Below are 23,497 nucleotides of genomic sequence, written 5' to 3'. Positions count from 1 at the left end.
ATACCCTTGCTTGCTCTCCATGAGACACACAGACAGAGAGAGAGAGAAGCTTGGGGTCAGAGCGCAGGGTCAGCTATTGTACAGTGCCCCTGGAGCAGCAGGGTTTAAGGGCTTTGCTCAGGAGCCCAACGGAGTAGGATTCCTCTGCCGGCCGCGGGATTTGAAACGGCAACCTTCTAGCCACAGGCCCTGATCCTTAGCCACAGAGCCACCGCTCCACCCTAAGGTGCACGTGGTAGCTTTTAAGCACACATACTGTAAATAAACTTTAGCACTCTTTACTGTAACTAAACGGAACAGTAAGCAACAAGTTCTCAGCCGGCAGTGCAGGATACTTTTTTACACTCCCTTCACTAGGAAGAGGCAGACCACCGGCAGATCCAGTCCGAGGTCAAGCAACACTTATCCTTTATGTTACAAAACACTATAACAACTATAACAGTGCATGAGTCCTACAGTATACTGCTTTCAGCCATTAAAAAACTATCCACCTGGCCAAAACAACATTGGGTAAGTTTTTACACAGCAATGACTTCAGCTTGACTATTCCGATTTACAAAATAAAATGAGACAATGAAGCAACAGAAATTTACTGGAGCAAGTAAAAAATCATACTCCAGTATACATTTTTGAAAAGTGCACTGTATAGCAAATCAACAGACAGGGATTAATGTAAGGATGGGGCATTAGGTTCTGGGACTCGGAAATGTAGTCTTCACAATCATATAAGAAAGATTTTAACAAAATTACTCTTCTTTAATACAAAAACAGTGAACAAAATGAAAGCAAGACACTTAATGCAGTATTACAGGCATTGCTATAAATAACTTTCATAGTATTTATTACACTATAAATAACTTTATACTTCTACCTATTTACTGAATATCACATATTTATGACTATGGTATGGTAATGCACATAGTGTATTTGAGTGTTAAACTGAAGATGTTATTTTGTTTTTACGACTAGACATAAAGGTATAAAATGAGTTTAAGTTGTCTGTTCCAAATGATGTTTTCTGACTCAATATTTCCAAAGCCCCAGGCAATAGGAACCAACTTGTTTGTAAGTATAGCAGCAATGTACAGTATATTGCGAACCAGTGATGAAGAACCAACATACAGTGAGGTGTTACTGCTCATATTACTTTCTACAGGTATCTATAATGACTAACTAGAGTTTGAATAATTTTACTTATTTAAATTGTCAAAATTAACATTATGCAGGTTTAACGGACATACTCACATCACACATACATCCACATAACCAAAACAGAAGAGTCCTTTCACTATCTTGCATTATTGTAATAATAAGTAACACATTTTGGCCTATGAAACGCCAGCTGAAGAACAAGAGTAATTACTGGTCATTTGCTGGAATAGAAAATCAAGTCTCGAATGTTACACAATTTGAAATGTTACTAAATGAAATGTCTTGGCATGACAGGACAAGTTTTACGAATTCAATGCCTTATGAAAAGTTAAATGTCTTAACAAAAGTGTGGTGCATCCTCTTTGAAGTATAGACATTGGATATGATGTGCAACACATGTGGGTCAGACGCTCTTCTACAAATATTGTGATAGCTACTCTTACACCAGCATCAAACCCTACTTGACGTAAAATTGTCAAGCTTCCAGTTACAGCTGTGTGTTGCATTGTACTTTTCATTGGAAACCGACAAAAAACAAAGCACATTCCAGGATTTCTAAGATTTTAGCATTTATTATATCATCATTTTTTAATTCTAACATTAAATTGCATTAATGTGCATATGAAAATGGCACAAACATCTTGATACTTTGCCAACAGACCCAAACAAGCGGGCACTTTTTAAAAATTGTTTATTAGATGTTTTGCCGTCTTCGACCCTGTAATAAATTAGATTATGAAAATGACTAAACAAAATGATGGCTCTAGACCAAATGTGAGCAGTTAAGTTAAACAGTTAATATTCAAGTGGGGTGTCAATGTGTTCTGGCCACAAAGGAACATGTTTTTTCCCCTTCTTTTCAGTGTGAAATTTACCTTTTACATTTGTAGTTCAGAATCATGTTTACCCAAAAGGTTCATGATCAGAAACTGCCAAAGCAGTGAAATTTATACTCTTCTTTTCTTACCAAAACATTATCTAATTGTGAATGGGATACTTACGAGTAAAATATATTAAATCCAGTTAAATTGTAAGCAGCATCACTGAAAAAGTGCAGCAAAGCATAGCCAGATGTGGTAACGACTTCAGGCACCGTTTCATTCCCTCGCACCTCTGGGACTATAAGACCACTGGGGAAGAATAAACACAAAAACAATTAGAACACAAAAAAATTATTAACCACAGAGCTCCCACTGCAAGGGTATTATAAGTGTTAAATACTTTGGCCCACTTTTGTTATTTCCTCCTGGGAGCACCAATGCACAATTTCCAACAGAAACTAGATACAGCAGCATTAAGGAGTGCTCATTATATAGGTCTATCAAGGACATTAAACCTCTCTTGTGGAAATAGAAAATCTTTCATTTATTCATCTTTGATAACCCAGTCACTGTGTGGTAGCACAGTGAAGACTGCGAACTACTGTACTAAAACTGCACAGAGCCGTGTTTAACTTTAAAAGCTGTTGGCAATGGGAGTAATACCTCCAATACACACTCCTAGAATTCATTTCCAGTTCAAGCCTTGCTTCTAAAGTCAGTTTTGGTCACTATAAAACAATGGAGGCAAAAGTCGCTGAGAATTTGAATGTGTACAAGCACAAGCATTTTTAAAAATTAATGGAAATTCCAAAACTGTCAGATGGCAAAATAGCTGGTATGGAGATTTCTAAACTTGGTAGGCTAGTGGCGATTTTTAAAAGACAAACTAAATTAAAACAGATTAGACTTAACAACAGCATGAGAGTAACCATGGCTCTGAATCCATTCCTTTATGGTGAGGCAATTAATTATAACAGAAAGATTAGTGAATTAGTAGTTTAATGAATCTCTGCACACCAAGGGGATTTATGCAAATAGATCAAAAACAGCATAATAGGCCTTTAGAATTACTGCATTTTCTGCTCATTACACCAGTACTAATTAGAGCTCAGGAGAAACTAAAATTGTCTGTTCTTAATTTTTCAGGACTTGGAAATATGTATTTGATTTTTTTTCCCATCAAGAGACAGAGCTGAGCTGCTAGTCTTTTGGTCTTTCTGTATGAGAGCTGAATAAAATGCAGTATGCTATAAGGAACACTCTAGAATACATGTATATGTTTTAACTCAAACTTAATGCAAGCTTGAGAAATAAAACTTAATGCAAGTTTGAGAAATAAAACTTAATGCAAGCTTGAGAAATGCTCTAGCATGTTTACAGCCCTATTTCTCTTCAAAACCTTTACTGATGTGGCCAATATACTTTTATTGACTTCTTCAAATGGACCCTTTTTGTAGCTGAGCCATCTTTCTACTCTGCCCCAATATGTGGAAGCCAGAATTACATTTTCTTGCTCATTTTCAACAAAACTCTAAAATGTCCACTTGTTCTGGTATCGTATGTTTTATACAGTGTACTTCATGCTAAAGCACTTTCAAGCACTGTACTCAGAAGAACAAGATAATAAATGCATGAGCATGATAACTCTACTACCAAATCAGTGTTATCAAAGCACACTCGAAAAAAAACTTTATACTACACAAAAAAAGATTCAGCATTCCTAATGTCTAAGTGCAATGCTGTCTCCACAAATTAGGGAAGGAGCAGAAATGATAGTTCTATCCCATGCTGAGCTTATTAGTCATTCACTTCATTTCAAAATATATTTTCTCAACCCGCTTTACATTTTAATTGTAAAAATTGTATTGGTCTATTGCATTGGCAATTCTGAAAACTGGCAGGTATAAATTTTGCCTGGCTTGGGAATGGAGAGCCTATTGTAAAAGCTTTTTTAGCATTAACTCTAAAACTACCACAAATTTGCCTTAATTTATATTGATGAATATGAAAGTATATGATTCTTACAGGTTCTGTTAATCTGCATGGAACAGAAACAAGAAGTGAAAAATTTTTTTTCTGAATATAGTAAATTTGCTGGAGCCTCAATCCTCCAGACAATGAGCAGATGGAAAATACAGTAAATTGGAAGCTATTAAACAGCCATGATGGACAGTTAAGATGATTAAGGGGGTTACTGCAGTCCTAATTGCTCAGACCAGTGATTAAATATTGATAACAAAATAAATTATTAGATGGTATCTCATAGTTTTACAAATTCCGAATTAAGCACAAAACCATGAACTTTGTGAAAGTACTGTATAGTTGTTATGCTGTCACAATTCGTCTCACCACAGGCTAGAGAAAGAGTTTGCACGGATTTCAACATGAAGCAGCCTTTCCTTCTCACTGGTCACAGTCAAGATTAATGTAAGATACGACCAAATAAGTACAGGTTGTGCAGCAGACATTTACCGCAGAAATATTCCAACGTGATATGCACACAGAGTTAATAATTTGTCGCGAAACCTAGAACAATATTTCTTTTAGATTAAAAGAGCTGTATTCACAAGCCTGCTTGTTTACAATGTATTAGGACTGCTTCACACCACAGAATTATTATGTATAGCAGAACATGGCACTGCACATACCTGGAAATTTTGTCTATTGTTTGACGCAAATTTGAGATTTTACACATTACTGAGAATAATTTACTTTCATTGTGGTCGATCTGTATGTTGTGATCCTAAGAACAACTCTGGAGCCAAAACGTCTAAAAACAAGGATTATGAATCTATGAACCACTTCACAAGTTACTGGATCAATACAATACTCATAATGGATTATTAGTATTCCATTATGAAAAACTAATGGATGATATCCATCATAGGCATCCAAGTACTGATGTGATACAAGATCTGAGCTGAGCACTGAAAAATCTGGCAACTACATACGGAACAAGACTGAACTTTCTTTAAGTGTTAACAGTTTTGCAACAATTTGCTCCATGATAATTGCATAATATTTCTTCCCACATCTCCAATTTGGGACCATAACATATCAAATGCAAGGTCAAAAACTGTGGTCTTTCTATCTGTGGCACATCATAAATGCATGACTGGTTTGAAGTCAAGGCTTTATATACATGGCAATTTCAATCACTTTCAATACTTACAGTTCTCATTAAAATTGCTGATTATTTTTATGATATATGTACAGTGCCTTGACAAAGTATTCAGACCCTTGTAGTTTTTGTTTACACTTTGTTGTGTTGATATATACTGTACTATCTATTGCACATTCAAAGCAAAAAACAAAAACATAGTAGCTAGTAAATAACGAAAGAAAAATGGAGAAGTCACAATTGCCTAAGTATCTTAAACATCGCACAGAGTTTGCAACAAAGTATTTAAAAGACACTGCAAATGTTTTTTTCTGGACAGACAAAATTATTTTTTGTGTAATGCAAAACATTAGATGACTTCCATGTGCAAAACCAATACAGCACTTCCATCCAATCAGCACCATCCTTACTGTCAAGCATGGTGGCGGCAGCATCATGCTTCACAACAGCAAGAGACTGAAAGCTTGTTAGAACGTGAAGGAAAAAATGGATGTAGCAAAATAAAAGCTAAGAGTAGCCTGTTTCCATCTGCTAAATATTTAAAACTGGGGCAAAAAATTACCTTTCATCAAGACAGTGATCCAAAGACCAGGCCACAACTACAATGGTGTGACTTAAATCTTTCAGAGGCCCAGTCAAAGTCCTGATTTGGATCCTACTGAGAATCCATGGAAAGACTAGAAAACTGTCTATAGTATTCCTAAAGCAACTTGAGTGAGCTTGAGAAAATCTACTAAGAATGTGCAAAAAATTTACCAAGCCAGTATTTAAAGTTGGTAGACACTTAAAAACATCTGCAGCAGTAATTCCTGCCAGGATTACTACCACCAAATACCAAGTTCACCAGTCTGAATACTTACAGTATGAAATCCACAAATTTAGATTTTCTCTATTTAGGTTTGGCTGATGTTCAATGTAACCTAGCTTTCTCTTAGAAGCCTTTCATTTAATTCAGTTTTTGAATGAAGTGTTAAGTTTAAAAAACATACTCATGCATCATTTTGTAATTTAACAGAATGGGACCCCAAGGGAAGGATTTGAATACCTTTGCAATGCAAAGTAAATACTGTATGTGCACTGATATTATACAAAATTATATCAATCAAATTTCAGATGCACTGTAGGCAAAACATAAGACATGACTCAATGCTGGACAAATTAAATTTAAAAAAAATAAAGGTGAACTCATAAAAGATGAAAAAACTGAAATGTGAAGTCTACAGGTATGAAACTAGGACTGGGTATGAAAAGCAAAAGCTAAAAATCTATAAAATGACCTTGAGGAGGCCTTCAACAATGATGATGTGTAAAGAGCAAAAGGGTACCTCACCCAGTCTTATTGATGGTATTAAAAGAAAAGCCTACGCTTTTAAGTGTCATTGTTATTACTATGGCACTTGATTTAATCACTAAATCCTTTTCTGAATTATTATAAAGAGAAACTCACTGCCACAACTATTAATTATTTTACTAATGATAAACAGTGCCCTATAATCTGAGGATTAATAATCAGCCCACATCTCTTACACATTCACTGCTGAATTAGCCTTCTGCTGCAGTGAAATAACATTGAACTACAAACTGATAGGTGTGTATATCCTTATATTTGAGAAAAAAATAACTTCCCTTATGGTACCGTCTCTTTAACACGTATATATTTGTTGTTAAAGTCTCATCACAACAGCACACAATTACCTAATGAGCCAAAAGAACCATTCAACTGTTTCTTGGCTGCACTATTTAGAATCAATGAAATTTAAAACAAATATGCAGAAGTTCAGCAGAAAATAATATGTACCAGATGTTTTATCTCGATTATCTTGACAACACAGTGGTGAAACATGAAGTTAACCAAGTGAGCCACTTGTAGAAATTTTAGATGTAAATTTCTATCAAGTTGAGGGACTGAAATAGTACAGAATCATTTAATAACACCCGTCTCTAATGACTCCATAGTACTCAGTGCAACACTAAGATGACTACTACACATCATCACCAGCTGTGGAAGAGAGAACCAAACAGCTGCCACAGTCAAGCACATACTAAAAAGAGCTTTGTTTGCACTGAGAGCAGCAGAAAGACCTGGAGAAAGATAACATCAAAAAGAGTTAAGCTGGAATACGTACATTAAATATCTCACTTTGTAGATAGAACAATTCACAGTAATATAATTAAAACAGTCATACTTACCTAAACACTGCTATCAAAGGCGCATATATAGAATCCCCATCATATACATACATGTGGTCCCAGCTACATTCTGTAGCAAAATGGTTAAACCGTAACCTTAGAACAGCATTTGGACTGAAAATGGCAAAATAAAGAGAAATTAGTGAAAGTCAAATGGCTTACTTAAATCTTCTTATAGTACACAGAACAAAAACATACTGTTGATTTTATCCTCACCATAAGCATTTAATGTTACAGTACATTACACTAGAACTTACAAGCACTTTTATGTGCTGTATGCCCTGTGCATATTAAACACATTGATCCATACTGAATCATAGCTTCAATGAATTCAAAAATAGTTGTAATTATTTCATCTACAAGAGCACTTTGTTTACTAACTCACAATTCTGGTTTGTGCAAAATATATCCAAAAGGTAACACCAACAGATTTTTCCATTCAACAAATTGCTAGAAGCAATATTTACATTTTTTGCTTTCCTACAGGGATAATTTCTAAATTTAAGACAATACTTACTACCCCTCAATCAGCCAGGTACACTTTGTTTTGTATTTATAATTGATCGGTCCATCTGTTAGATAACCCGATGGCTCAGTTAACCTGAAAAAGACAGAAAGGGACAATGCTAATACTTTACTTTTGATTTTACAATGTATGGAATATATCTTTTTTTTTTTTTTACAATGGAGACTGTTCAGAAAGACAAAAATAATAAACATTTTCACAAGAAAAGAGAAACGAATTGCACGAGAACACTGTTGTCCAGCTTTACAGCCCACTGTTCCACGTTATGACAGGTTGGGGAAAAGCAGATTCTAAGATTTAAGATACAGGTTTCAGGCCTTAGTGAAACGCAGATCAAGAGCAATGTTTTTTAGACAGGTAACAAGGCAAGGTACTTGCAGTATCATTAAAACAAAACACTGCACACAAAGCAGATGGGACCTGCTGTGTACATGACAAAAACAGTCAGCACATTGACACATCTTTGACAATTCAGGGCTTTGAGGTACAGAAAGTCATAATCCACACTCTTCAACTTCATCAAGCAAAATATCTGTCAATAGTCCCTTGCTGCCACCTTAGCTGCTTTTTAGCCTGATTTCATTACATTTCAGAACTTAAACAAAGCTGAGCTAGGACAACACTTGGAAATTGTACTCTAAAATTATTGTCACACCTGTTCTACAAAAATTGTAATAGGTATTTTCCATTTTAAGGCCTTGCTAGATTTCATTTTTTTTCTTGCAAACTTTGTACAATAAGAGTTCATTAGATGAAGTAACAGTTGGAGCTGCATTAGCGTATTCAAAAGACATCTGAACAGAAAATACATTCCTACAGTACATCCCATCTGCTATATACTAAATTCCTTTATTTAGAGATCAGTAAGGGAGAACCAGAATACGGACCTAGTGTAAAACTGCTACATGTCTGAAGCAAAGCCACAAAACAAAGATATGGTTTATCGCCAAGAGCAATTTTCCCCAAGGTAGCACAACAAAAGCAGCATCAGTGAATTCTGCTACAGTAGAGACTATTATAAGGCATGTAATACTTCAACTGGAAATAATAACTTATCATAACCCATGCATACCTTCTAACCAGCCCACATGCTGGTATTATAAGTAATTTAAAGATATACAAGAAAATATTGTTTTGCAAGTACAGGTCAGTCAGCCCATTAAAGGTTGAAATTTTCAAATACACTGATTTGTTCACAGTTTAGTTTGGACAGCTTCCTGAGTCCCTGCCTCTCCAAAGCATTGTGATTTATTCTCTGTTTTATTTATTCTAAGACAATTCTGGATGGAAGAAAAGGTTCAGTTTTGCTTTTTCACATACCAGTAGCCAAGTTTTAAATGTTGAAATATCTACTGGGTCCATCTTATTAATTCCCTTTATAATTTTGAAAACCTTCCTGAAATCAAACATTTCCATGAAAAGACATTTTTTAGATGTTTTTTCAACATCCTCTGAGCTCATCACTTTAAGTTCTAGAATATGTCTTGGTGTTCTTCTTTGAACTTTCTCTGCAGCTTCTATAGCCTTCTTGTAATGTAGAACCCATGTACACAATATTCCAGATACAGTCTCTCTCAGTAACACACTATAACCTTTCTTGATTTGTGTTCTACTTTTTTCCCCACTATCTAGGCACTTTTTGCTTTTTTTCTTGCTTAAGAGAATTGCCCTGATACTGACAGTGACAAATCTACCACCACACTTGTATCTTTTTCCCACTGAGCACTTTCTATTTCTGTGCCAGGCTACTGTATATGCATTTATGCTTTACATTTTTCTTACATGTACACACAACTTCACAATTTAGAGTTATAGCATGTACTGTATCTGGTCATTTTTCAGACTTGTAGACACTAATTGTATCACAAGTGCTGGCTGCTTCTTAGACTTTGTTCACTTTGTAGCAAATTTAGTAGTAGTACACTTTACAACAACAAATTTGTACTCCAATCTAATTGAAAATGAATACACTTTCTCAAGCATTTCTGAATTCTGCAATACAAGACCAAATAGTCATTCTGGATGCTTGTCTCCAAGTTTGTGTTGCCTTTTTTTATACATTTCCAGTTTACAGTAATATCTGAGCTGCATGCAGATAAGTATTAGAAAAACAGAAGTAATTTTTATAAAGTACGTGTATCATAAGACTACAGGGCACAGTTTTATTCCTATAAGTAATAGAAACAATGATAATTGCTTACACTTATATAGCACTTTTCTGGACACTCCACTCAAAGCGCTTTAGAAGTAATGGGGATCCCCTCCACCACCATCAATGTGCAGCACCCACATGGATGGTGGACGGCAGCCATAGTGCACCAGAACGCTCACCACACATCAGCTACCAGTGGGGAGGAGAGCAGGGTAATGAAGCCAATTCACAGATGGGGATTATTAGGAGGCCATGATTGGAAAAGGCCAATGGGAAATTTGGCCAGGACGCTGGAGTTACACACATACTCTTTTCGAGAAACACCCTGGGATATTTAATGACCATAGAGAGTCAGGACCTTTGTTTTACGTCTCATCTGAAGGACGGCGCCTGTTTACAGTATAGTGTCCCCGTCGCTATGGTGGATTGCCAGTTGGGAGTTGCATGGTGATATGGCTGCTGGCCATATTACCTAGTGCTTTTATTTAGGTGAAGTTCAACTGCTATAAAGCTACAGCACAACTTTGAATAAAACACAGCAACTGAAAGTAGGGTTTCATATTAATGGCACACAGTAATCCTTTAAGTCACTGAGGAACGTAAGCAACTGGACTGTATCTGCAGTACTGTGAAGCCTTCATGTTAACATATTTAACAATATGGTGAAAAGAGAAGAAAGAAAACAATGTTTCGGCTGTGAAGCCTTCTTCAGGTGTGAACCAATTACTTGTTCTTTCGCAGACTATGCATGCTGACGCAGCTACCCACCTGAACATATTTAACAATATAGTTCTTTTTCATTCCATTCTTAATTCACTTGCTTTATTTCAACACTGACTAATATTGTAAACAGGAGACATAAAAATTACGTCAAAACAAAAGGATATATTTTATCATCACGCTATTTATTGGGGGCAGAAGGGGTAACCATTTTTAAATTATTTTTCTTTAAATTCGATTTGGTTCATTTAATAAAATATTATTGAATGTACAGTCTAGATAAAATCAAAACTTCTGTCAAACAGGCAATGGAAAAGTTCTAACTTGGTGCTTTGATTTTGTTTTGTCATCTGTGCTTGGCGGATGATTTTAAGGTTTAAATTCATCCAGCTGTAGGTTCTACTGGTTGGCCTAAAGCTGGAATTCACACACAGAAGTGACAGCAGTACGTGCCTTCACCTGATGATGAATGAAATGGCTATACACAAGACATCACACATTCAGACCTAATGTCTTTTATGATTAAACTTCCTACAAAGCATTAAAAATAACTTAAATTACTTCAATAGACAGGTCAACGCATTCTTTCACAGCAATTGTTGTAAAAGAACTCAATCGGAAATAATGCACCCACCCACAGAAAGACAAGGCAGCTTTTAAATCTTTGCTGGAACTAGCATCTTTTCTGTTTGACTTCCCTTCTGTTCCATGACTCTTACAGCTGTGCCAAATTAATTCATGAAGCATTGTAGATACAATTCCCTCACTCATTTCTGTCACTTGCACACATAGTTGAATTCTATTTTTCTGACTTTTTCCCCAGCCTAAACTGTGGGGGATGGGGGTGGGGCAGGGGAAGACTTCTTTATCACAAACATATAGGGGTGGGATAAAAAAAGAGAACATCCTTGTGGCTTTTGTAAGACACCAAAATTACCCTTTTGAAAATAATGAACTGAGTTGGCAACAAAGGCAGTAACACCAGTATGAACTAACGGTCTAGTACCCTACCCTTTGAAGCAAACTCCAGAGGTCTACTTCAATATTTTCAAGATGTTTAAATTGCCAATGAATAAAAATGATTTGAAATGTGTGGCCCAGCAAAAAACGTGTTAGAAAACTAAACATTGTCTTTTTTCTCAATCCCTCCCTCTTGAATTTACTCAAAATTAATGAAACCTGTCATTTATATGAAACAGGGGAGCTACTGAATGCTTCATTAAAGAAATGAGTATAATTTTCAATTTTAAGACTTCAATAAAGCTGACAGTATATTTTAACTACAAAAAATTACAAATTGCAATATAATCTAACTAGAAAATTTGTATTCTTGCTTAATTAAAGATTAAAAAGGCCCCAGATATTTTCCTGCAGAATTGAAGGGCAAGTAGGATGGCTGAGTTCTTCTTTTACCTTCTCACACATTTTACATTTGCTGTGGTTAGACGAACTCTGTAGGTTAGACATTAAATTGCCCAATCATTATAAAAAACAAAAAAAGACACATGAAAGCTTATCAGATCAAGGGGTTCTGAAAACTGATGATCCTTTAGATTTTATTCAGCACAGACTAAGTACTGTACCTTGTCTACAGGATAATTGGCTTTAGTTTCACAGCACTGTGAAAACTGTTCTGATCCCAAGGCCTATATACATCCCATTGAAGAGCGGAACAGTATAATTAGCTCAAGTCTCGCTATTGTGTTTGCAAACCCCAGGAACATGTCTTTGGTTCATGCCATCATCTTACAGAGACCTTTTAATGAAGAGCCATCCAAAAAAGCAATTTGTTTGGGGGCATTTGGCTGATAATTGATCTAACTAATAATCGATCAATAATGTTTTAAAAATACATTACAGCCAACAGCAACTGTGCAGTAATGTCTTCCACAGAACAAACACAACCATTCCTAGTCATGAAGGAAGCCATGAAGCTGTGGGTAAACTCTCTCTATGGGACTTAAGTGCATTTTGTAAAAATTCAGATAACTGCAGAGTCAGGAACACTGTAACTGATTACAGTGAGCAGGAGCACTGTAAATGATACACCTCCTTAATGATTAATGATAGTCCACAAAGATCAAAGAATTGCTATGTAGAAATAGCTGCGATATTCAGATAAGAGGATAGATGGGCTTTATTCCAACTTTAATATGAATAATGATTTAGATTATTATCCAGATAAACATGCTTAGTCTTCATCCACACCTTCCCTCATATAAATTGTCGTCAACAGTCAGCACAGGAAATTTCAAGGCTTAATCATAAAGAAAAAAAAACATATGATGGGCAAAAACATTTTTGTGGACTGAACTCTTAAGTCTGAAGTGTACTAAAAGCAGGCTTTGGTCCAAAAGTAGGTGAACGTTTGTCTATGCCACTTATTTCATTTTTATGACCAGCAGAGACCACACACACAGTTCATTTACAGCACTCACTGCCTCAGCCCACAACCCAGTGAAGGGGCCTTTCCCAGTGTTATCAGCTGAACAAGGACAACTGCAGTGCAGCACCCATCTCAATTTTTTTTTTCAAGGAAATGTCTGTCACAGTGTCAATTGGCTTCCTTTCCCTCCTATTATGCAAACAAATCAGGTCCAAGAATGTGCTCAGTGTTTTGTTTTATAAACTGTTTAAGACTAAATCAACACACCAATAGACAGAAAGCCTTTTATTCTCTACAGAGTGTGCAACAGCTACTGAGTCATTTTTGTGCAATTCTGGCCTTTCTTGCAAACAACAAACTTTGGTAAGAAGCTGACAACTTGGATTTCTTTCTTAGGTATGAACACCACATCTTAAACTCATGTATTTTCCTAATCTTTATAAACATATGCATTATGTTTCCAAAAGGATTCAAAGACTGAAGATCAAAGTAAGTAGTAGGTAATAACACAATGTGTATCCTAAAAAAAGTCAAGAAATTTTATAGATTTCCTAATCTTTGTGTTGGCCCATAATGATGAAATTCAGGAATATGTGCACATAACACATTAACAACAATGTGTCTTTACATCATTAAATAAATGCTACTCCTGATTTAAAATCTACAAAGTCCTCTCTTTCCTTGGTAGGATAATTTCTCAAAAATCTATCCAATAAGGCACAGAAGTAGAAAAGATAAGCAACAACAACTCTGCACTCAACAAGGGACAATGTTATCAGAGTATTAAGCCAAATGTGATCATGCGCTTACAATATACATGAATTATACAGATCTACATTTGAAACGGTGCCAGTGCTTTGACTACAATTATTTGATTAGGTTAATTTCATAGCTCAGCAGAAATGCAAAAATGTCATACCAACTCGATTACACAGCTTTACGACTTTCCAGATTTCTTACCGACCTTAGTGCCGACCTTAAATAAGGAGTAATGGCTAACAAACTGTAGACATTTCCACTTAAATACATAACGGCCATGATCACACTGATCTCTCCCCTTCTGCATTCTCAAAGAAGGGTTTCTCGACTCCTATTGCAGAAAGTCATCCAAAACCAAATTTATCCTGAAACTAGGATCACACCACCACCACCCCCTCTCAACGACAGACTCGATTCCTTCTAATCCTTTCGATTCATTTGCAGGTTTCGACTTCACACCTCTCCTCACCTCTCTTAACTTCAAACCAACTGAGTGCCCACTCTGCTTCTCTAATGCTCCCATCTCCTCTCCACTCCTGGCTTTTGTTCTCCCATGGTATATTAGCTGCCAACTTTCCTCTCTTTCTCACACCCAAAGAAGGCTCCACAGCCAAAATGTTGCTTACTTTCTTCTGTTTTCAGCATGGAATAAACCTTTACTTGTTCACTTAAATACATGTTTAGCGAGATACTAAAAAGAACACAGTGACAACTTTTATATTTTCCTGAACTGGTTGTGCAGTCCCTGCATTTTTCATAACCCAGTCCACTGAATAATAGATCACGTTACAGTTTATTAAAATAGAGCAGGCTTCGATTTTAGAGAATACTTTCAGGATATTGATCTCCCACTGACAACTCACTTCATCTTGGAGGAAATCCACGCATTTCCTTCAGTTAAACAATGTGTGTATTTTTATTCTCGCCATATACCATGGAGAAAAATCAGTTCTTCGGCCTGAATACAAAGCAAAAATGAAGGTGGCTTTCAGAATTTGCTACTGCACTTGAAAACCAGGATTCTTGAAATTACCATTGTTACTGATCTTAATTCTCATTTGTTATTTTTATTCATAATAGGGTTCTTGCAAATATTCAAGCGGAATGCTTTATAACCACATCGGAGACAACCGTGAAGCAAGGAATTTATGTTTATTTTTTCTTCAATAACAGCTAGATAATTGCTCATTACACAGTTAATTTCTGACAACCACAACACATTTAACAGAAAATCCTGAATACCAGCAAACTGCAACACAAACAATAATACTAATCATGAAAAAATTGAATTGAAATTATACTTTTCAGGTGTATGATATTTTACATTGTAAACAAAGCTTCTCACAATACCTTTACACGGTTTCTAAACTGTGCTGAATTCAAAACATTCAATTCAAAAGTGCAAAAGCATTTGTATTAATATTATTGTATTATTAAGACTGTATAAATATTATATTAATAATCTAAAAATAGTGAATGTTTTTTTTAAAAGGCAAATCAAAATGATGCAGTGATACAAACCAAATTTACTATCTATCTCTCTTAGGGGCTAAAAATTACAAATTAATATTATTTCTAGATATTTTTCCTTTAATCAGAGGTTAGTCAATCCTATATTACTCTTACAGTAAAAGCAGCCTATTGTATACACACAAAGCAAACATCAAAATGCCAAATGCCAAAATGAAGAAAAAAAACCTTCCCACAAATAGGCCATTTCATCTGGAATATTGATAAGAACAAAGAAGGCATGGCAGGAAACTGAACAGTGAAAGAGCAGTCAGATGTTTAAATTATTTACAAAGTATCAATGAATATTTAATAATGTTTCACTGCAGAGGTCTACCAAATGGCCAAAAAACAACTTAATTATCAATCAGGTTTCTTGATTTTACATGCAACATTAAAATACTCTAAAATTATATTTAAAATATGATGGTCATTTAAGACCATCTAGAACCAACCTTTCAACATTGCATTACTTCATTGCAAAATTAATTCCAAAAAACTTAATGCAAAGTCACAAACCTTCCTTCTAAGAATGACTGAGTGACAGGAATCATATCACATATAAAACTGCAGTCCAACCAACAACACAGGACAAGTACCAGAGGCTTAAAAACTACTGTACATCACAAACCTTTTGTATGTACGGAAATATCTCCTACAAATATATGCATTAAAAAAATACATACAGAATAATCATATTAGTTATGCTCCTTCCAAAGGTATACTATCATTCAATTAAGGATAAGACATTTCAAGTGACAAAATCTGCGTATGTGTAATATTTAACATATATTGATTTAATACTGTGTATAAAAGATTATTTTGAGATGCCTATAAAACAGAGTTTTTAGCTTGCTTCTTGTCTAAATGTCTGTTTTGAGTGTTACCAGCAAGGTGATTTACATACAGTTCCCATATTGAAATCCATGGGTATCTGGTATGTTAATCTTATTCAATTCCTTAGGCTCCGCAGTTGCAAACATGTTAGCACTGTACTGAACCATAGCAGGTGTCAGCAAGTCTCTCTCCAGAGACAGTGTTAAAGGCAATGCTGAATCCTATGTTTGTTTGGTGATGCGCATGAAAACATTCAAAATAAAGCATCCACAAATCCAGATAAACTACTGCCTGGATTACAAAAATACAGCACTGGCCATATTAAAATGAATGTGTGCCAAAAAAGTAGGAAACCATTCAAAACATTCACAACACTTCCACTGTCTGCAATACAAACATTAGACTTCTGCACAGGCAAATGCAGAAGGTTCTCTACAAAATACAAGGACAAGCTACTGGACCTGATGCCTCTAAATGTTTATCCTGCTTCATTTTACATTTGTGTTTATCCACCATACTCCATGCCGATGCTGCTCATTTTCCATATAAAATGTAATCCAAATGAAGGTATTCTATAAAAAAAGCCCAATAGGCCTGGTACTGGCCTGGGAGTTCACAGCAGCTGGGGGTTGGTTTGCAGCCATGAGTCATGAAAACACCTAATTTACAGCAGCCTATTTAGACCACAAAACACTGAAAGCAAAAACCAGCTGAATGCGTGAGAGCTAGGATTCCAGAGGGAGTCCCTGTCCGTGTGAAGCGACAGACCACGGTAAGGGGATACGCCTGTAGATCCAGCACCCGACACGCGGTGAAGTTGAGAGTGTGGAGTGTGTTCCCTAATGTTCCCTGTCAGAGAAATCATTCCCTGCTTGTATGGTTACGCTCGAGGATAGGGAGAAGGAGAAGCGAATGTTAACAAATTCTGTCAGTTTATTGTGGGACTGAGACAGTGAGTACAGGTGTTGTTGGCAAGAACGGTGGGATTATCGGGAAAAGAGTTCATGTGAAATGTTCAAGCGTAGCTGTCAAACCAGAGAGCAGGAGACGCAGCCTAAAGAACCCTCAGCTCTGACATAAGAAGACAGGGAGGGGCTACCTGTCCAGCACCTGACTGCTGGGTGGATGTGAACTGGAAAGCAGGAAACACAGCCTTGACTCCAGCAGAATAAGAGTTGGGGGGGGGGTATGCGCTGCCTGGATGGTACAGTGTGAAAGTCCGGCTTGTCTCCACTGCTGGCTCAGAAAAGGGCCTTGAGGGGGATGAGTCCATGCAGGCAGAGCTTGAGAATATCATGAAAAGTGTAAAGGGTGAAAAAAGAAATTGAAAGGAGAGAAAACAGAAACAAAAATGTTCGGTGTGAATGTAAAATTTAATTTATGGGTAAAAGAGAAAGTCTGTTATACATGCTTTAAGTAAACTGGCATCAATCAAAAATGAACTTGAGCAAAGAACTTGTTAAATTTGTTGTTGCTCGTATTTACCATGATACTTCCAATTTAATTTCCAAGCTATGTGTTTTCATGAGTCATTAAAACAGGCTTGTTTCCCTGCTGACTGTGGCCAGAAATTCATTTTTTTCTCCATTTAAAAACATTGAAAACTTATTACATACCAATTAGGCATATAATATCTGGTATATATTATCCATCTAATTTGGAATTGCCATTTCTATGATCCCCATACACGCTGAAGAAGACGTAATCATGCTACTCCTTACCATCTGCCAGCAGAACCATTCAGCTTTTGACACATTCTCACTGACGTCACAGCATGCTTGCAGATGCCCACTTAGTCACAGGCCTGACTAATCCCCAACCCAACCCAACAGCATTTTGCCAATTGCATTCCGCCACTTGGGAAAATGTGGTCCTTGGGTTGGTGAGCAGCATGACCTAAATTTGTCTTAGTCTTTTGAGAATACCGTCAGTGACGGGAAACCAGCAGACATCCATCGTGGGAAATGCAATACAATAGTTAACCAGCTAAGAAAAAAAAACTTCCACTGGAATTGACCATATATATTATAACTAGGCAATACACCCTCACTATAAATTTTGTATATAAATATACAATATAAAATATATTGTATGAAATAAAATGATATATCCTACTTACTCATCTTTAATCCCTCTTATTATAGGCAAGACTCTTAATCCACATTTTAGAATTAAGTGTAATGCTATAAAAAATAGATTTTTTTAGACAATCTTTAAAGAAGAAAACCTTCATAAAATTGAGCAAAGGTCATTCAGGGAGCCCAAGAGCTTCCTCATTATCATAACTGGTAAAAAACAGACTGAAAATAAAGCAAAAGATTAATAATATCAAAGACGACAATTGGGGAAAAAAAACATCTGAAGAAACACTTAAAAGGAAACAAGGCAGGGCTCCCAGTCAGTGTGAACCTTTAAACCATAAGCTTATTAAAAAAGACAAGTTACAGCACAAAACGAGTTACTACCTTTAGCAGAATCTACTCCATTCATACATTCATGAGGCAGACCATATGCTATACGTGTACCACTTGCTGTTTCCAATTTATCACACATGCAATCTTCAGTTCAGCATGACTCCAGTTCTGTTTCCTCTCCAGGGAGGATAAGAATGTGTTATGACACTTGCTGGGCAAAGTAATTCTGTTCTTTCACTTAAAGGTTTGTGATTTGTCTTTTTTTCTAAATGTCAGGCATTTCATACCACAAAACTCCATCTGAAGTACTCTCAAAACTGGTGCCGACAACTAAAAGACACAAAGAGAGAGCACATCGCATAGCTTGTATTGCACACTATTTCTCCTGACTTCACTTAATTAGTACTGTAGGTGCTACTACCTCCAGCACTTGGTGTGGTAAAATCAGATACACAACACCAGGTGGTTACAATGCATGTGAAGTTGCAATAAAAGGTAGTTTCATAAGAATTTTGGTCCAATATCTCATTATCAACAGCTCCATTTGTTCTGTGCTTCTCCACTTTCAATGGTGGTGCTCTCTCACTTTCCCACAAAACTAAATCCAGACACTCCCACAAACACAGTATGATCTCTAGAGCATAGCAAATCTAGTGTAATGCATACCTGGAGGAATTAATTTGCTTAACATAGTTACGAGTAAGAAATACCGGCTTTCCTAAAAAAAACTTTTCACAAGAAACATGACGCCATTTATGTGTCCTTTCATTTTATTTGAAAATGCACTTGTGGAACAAAAAAAGATGTGTAGGGTCCTCTTCTCCTGCCATTGTGGTGACACACTGACCAAAACTGTATTACAACCGGCAATAAAGTTTTAAAACAAGGAAAAAAAAATGAAGATACCATGTTTGATGGAAAAAAAACGCCAAAACATAAAAGTTTTTAGATTCAGTAAGTAAAATAGTTTTGCAAATTCTCTGAATAGCAGTTACAATCTAAAATTTTTCTAAAAGTCACAGACTAGTTTTGCGTATATAACCCATGACAATCTGTGACAAAACTAGCTTAGCGATTAAAGGATTTTTTACTGTACAAAGCCCACACTGTTTTTCTACCATCTCAATGACTCTATTGAGTCTTTCCTTTCCTGTATGCTGTTCTACATTCCTTACTTCCTGTAGACCCTGGGTCTCCCTTCAGTCGTGTCTCACTACATGAAAAGATCTGACGCACAGCCTGATAAAAAAAAGCATTAAAGGAAATCCCCTATTGACTACTACTAAAACTATCAGTGAATAGCCTTTTAGTTTGTATACACACAACTACAGGGCTCAGAAAACTTTTATGAACCCTTTAAGGTTTTTACATATTTGGAACCTAAAATGTCATTAGATCCATATAGTAAAGTTAACCTAAAGAAACAAATTAAAACATGATGCTCTTTCAACATTTATCGATCCTCAAAGGATACAACACTCAATATCCATGTGAGACAAAATATGTGACACTTTAGATTCAATAACTAGTGGCTCTCCCACGAGCAGAAATGACTGCAACAAAACATTTCCAGTTACCACTGATCCATCAGTTTTGAGGAATTTTGACCCATTCCTCCTTACAGGACTCCTTCATCTCTATGACATTTGAGGACTGCCATGCAGGGACAGCTATTTTCAGCTCCTTGCACAACATTTCAATTGGGTTTTGGTCCGCACTTTGATTAGGTCAACGTAAAACATGGCATTTCTTCTTATGCAGAAGAATCTTTTGTAGATCTGCTTCTTAGTTTAGGATTCTTGCTGAAAAATCCATTTACCGCTCAGCTTCAGTTCAGATCATGGAGGAATGGCCTGACATTCTCCTAAAGAATTGCCTGATACAATCCAGAATTCATGGTTGTGTCAATGATGGTATGTCCAGGTCCTGAGGTAGCAAAGCAGCCCCAAACCATCACATTCTCACCACCATGTTTGATAGTCAGAAATTATGTTCTTCTGTTCAAAAGCAGTTGGGCTTTCAACGTACACAACATTTCTCAGCGATGCCAAAGAGTTCTACCTTTAACTCGTCTGTGCAGAGAACATTGTCCCAGAAGCCCTGTGGATCATCTGTGCTTTCTTTGACAAAAATTAAGATGGGCAGCAATGTTCTTGATAAAGAGGAGTGACTTTTTTCTTGCTATCTTACTATGAACACCATACTGTCATTTTCTAATAGTTGAGTCATGAACAGCCACATTAGCCAACATGAGAGTGGCCTGCAGTTCTTTGGATGTTACTCTGAGGTTCGTTGTAAGTTTGTTAATAACTGTACAGTTTTTTCTTGGTTTTGGATTTGGTTGGACAGCCATTCCTGGGAAAAAAAAACTACGGTCTTGATCTTCCTCCATTTGTAGAATATATGTCTGACAGTGGATTGGTGGAGCACCAAATCATTAGAAATGGTTTTGTAACTCTTCCCAAATTGATGACCAACAAAAACTCTTTTTCTGAAGTACTCAGAAAATTAGTTATATTATGGCATGATTTATTTCCACACACTTGCATGGAAGACCGAACTCAACGTTTCTGATCTTTATATACAGTAGTCTAGGGCGTTCTATACTCAGTAACTCATGGTCCTCAATCCCATAACAGGTAAGTCATCCAAATGTGTTTTAATTACTTTTGGATGTCTGAGCAACTCAAATATGACAGGCTTCTTACATAAATCAGAGCTACCATTTAATGATGACTACAATCACATCAAGAGCCAGTAATACTGTTTGTTATGCAAGTACTGACTGATCTACATTAAAAGCAATGCCAATGCAGTCAGTGCATTTAAAAAAGATAAAAATAAAACAGCTTTATGTGATTTGCAACAGATAGGACTTCAGACTAGTAAAAAAAATAGTCTACCTGAATCAGCAATTACCCACAGTCTAGACTTAAAATGCATTTTTCAGCAAAACATGTAATTACCAGAAATTGTGATTTATGACTAATTTAAATCACCTCTATCCTCCATGGTTATGTCTTATCAGCATCAGACAAAACATCTGGAGAGGATCAAGGGCTTTTTATGACCAGGTACACCGACTGTCATATAGATCCAGTTAGCATTTAATTAAGCGCCAACACTGCAGAGCAGACAAAGGTGGCTGTTTCACATAATCTAATAAGGAACTGTTTTATAAAAAGAACATAAAACAGACATGTGCCTTCTCAAATTCAGAGATCAACGAGAACATTTATTGAGAGAACGAGTCTGTGACCCAATGACAGTTTTAAGTTACCCCTCTTTTTTTTTTAAGAAGAAAGCAAGTTCAGCCATGAAGTCATCACTCTCTCATGTACACGCTTGTTCTGCTTGTTTATCCTCAATTTTGAGGATTCACACTCACATCACTGGTTACTAAACAAACCCACAAACACGATAGAGACTAGAGGCAGCTAAGCGCAGCCAGGATTTAACAGCGGAAAAAATGTTTACAACTACCTGAAAATAAGTTAACAATAGTAAAATATCCAGCAGCCATATCACCCTGCAACTCACAACTGGCAACCCACTGAAGCTAAGTGGGTGTGAGCCTGGTCAGTACCTGGATGGGAGACCTCCTGGGAAAAACTAAGGTTGCTGCTGGAAGAGGTGTTAGTGGGGCCAGCAGGGGGCGCTCACCCTGCGGTCCTTGTGGGTCCTAATGCCCCAGTATAGTGACAGGGACATTATACTGTAAGCAGGCGCCGTCTTTCGGATGAGACGTAAAACCGATGTCCTGACTCTCTGTGGTCATTAAAAATCCCAGGGCGTGTAACCCCGGCGTCCTGGCCAAATTTCCCAATTACCCTTACCAATCATGGGCTCCTAATTGGCTACATTTGGCTCTACGAATTGGCTACATTACTCTGCTCTCCTCCCCACTGATAGCTGATGTGTGGTGAGCATTCTGGTGCACTATGGCTGCCGTCGCATCATCCAGGTGGATGCTGCACATTGGTGGTGGTGGAGGGGAGTCCCCAGAAAGTGGAGTGGAGTGTCCAGAAAAACCGCTATATAAATGTAAGCAATTATTATTATAAATTTGGTTTTGTATGAGAAAAACACCAATTACTTTGTGAACCCTGACACTAACTCTCAGTATGGAAAGAACTAGTCTGACTCAACAAAAAGGACCTCCAGGGAGACCTTGAAAGATTTAACAATTCTGCCAAATTCTTTTCACATTTGTCATTTTATTCACTTCCCTGCTATGCCAGTATGTTACACCCTGCCATTAAAACTCAGTGACCTCTCTTATCTGTGGTGAAACCACAGATTTTTTTAAAAAAATACTATACATATAATAACTATAATAGAGTAAAAAAAATCATTTTCAATTACTTTACCTCCCACATTCACTACGTTTTCTGCAGCAGATGAGGTCAGAGCTCTACTAAAATAATTTTAACATGTGACAAGCATTTTTTTATAAGCCTGCAACCTCTAAGAATTTTACCTTAATATTTTCAGCAGGAATTATTTTTCTCAACTGTTTCCCAGCAAAACATGCTTCGGAAAGCTGCGCATACCTTGTGCTTTCCCCGTTCAGAAGGACTGATTTTAATCAAAATGTCTGGCAGACACTGTGACAGGGCCTCCAACAGGGCCTGATCCTAGCACACTACAGGACAGAAAGACTGGCATGCAGAACTGCTGAGGATTAATGCAACCAATCTCGTCCAAGAAGGACAGAATGTTATTAGTCTAGGGGAGTTCGGAAGCAAACATACAAGTTAAATATCACCCATGTTAGAGGGGAAAAAAAGAAAATACTTTGAGACTTTAATGGTGGCATCCTCAATGGAGTTGTCTGCAGAGTCTTTAAAATTTAATGGTGATAAAAAAAGATAAATTCAAGGCCCTTCCTTTGCAAACAGCAGATCACA

The 23,497-nt window shown here is 36.7% G+C and overlaps 1 protein-coding gene across 3 annotated transcripts in view; it reads right to left on the bottom strand.

The window, feature by feature from the left end:
* The window catches only part of LOC148835071 (attractin-like protein 1), a 416,291-nt gene that overhangs the window by 348,324 nt on the left and 44,470 nt on the right, over positions 1–23,497 (bottom strand). For all 3 annotated transcript variants that reach the window (XM_088917388.1, XM_088917389.1, XM_088917390.1), the window contains exons 2-4: positions 7,802–7,885; positions 7,285–7,398; positions 2,154–2,282 (exon numbers count right to left, since the gene is read on the bottom strand). In XM_088917388.1, the coding sequence (XP_088773514.1) occupies positions 2,154–2,282; positions 7,285–7,398; positions 7,802–7,885 (327 nt within the window). The remainder of the gene's footprint in view (positions 1–2,153; positions 2,283–7,284; positions 7,399–7,801; positions 7,886–23,497) is intronic.

This window comes from Atractosteus spatula, chromosome 5 (assembly GCF_055471065.1).
Source record: "Atractosteus spatula isolate fAtrSpa1 chromosome 5, fAtrSpa1.hap1, whole genome shotgun sequence".
Lineage (NCBI taxonomy): Eukaryota > Metazoa > Chordata > Actinopteri > Semionotiformes > Lepisosteidae > Atractosteus > Atractosteus spatula.
This window is presented reverse-complemented; position numbering and strand designations above follow the sequence as displayed.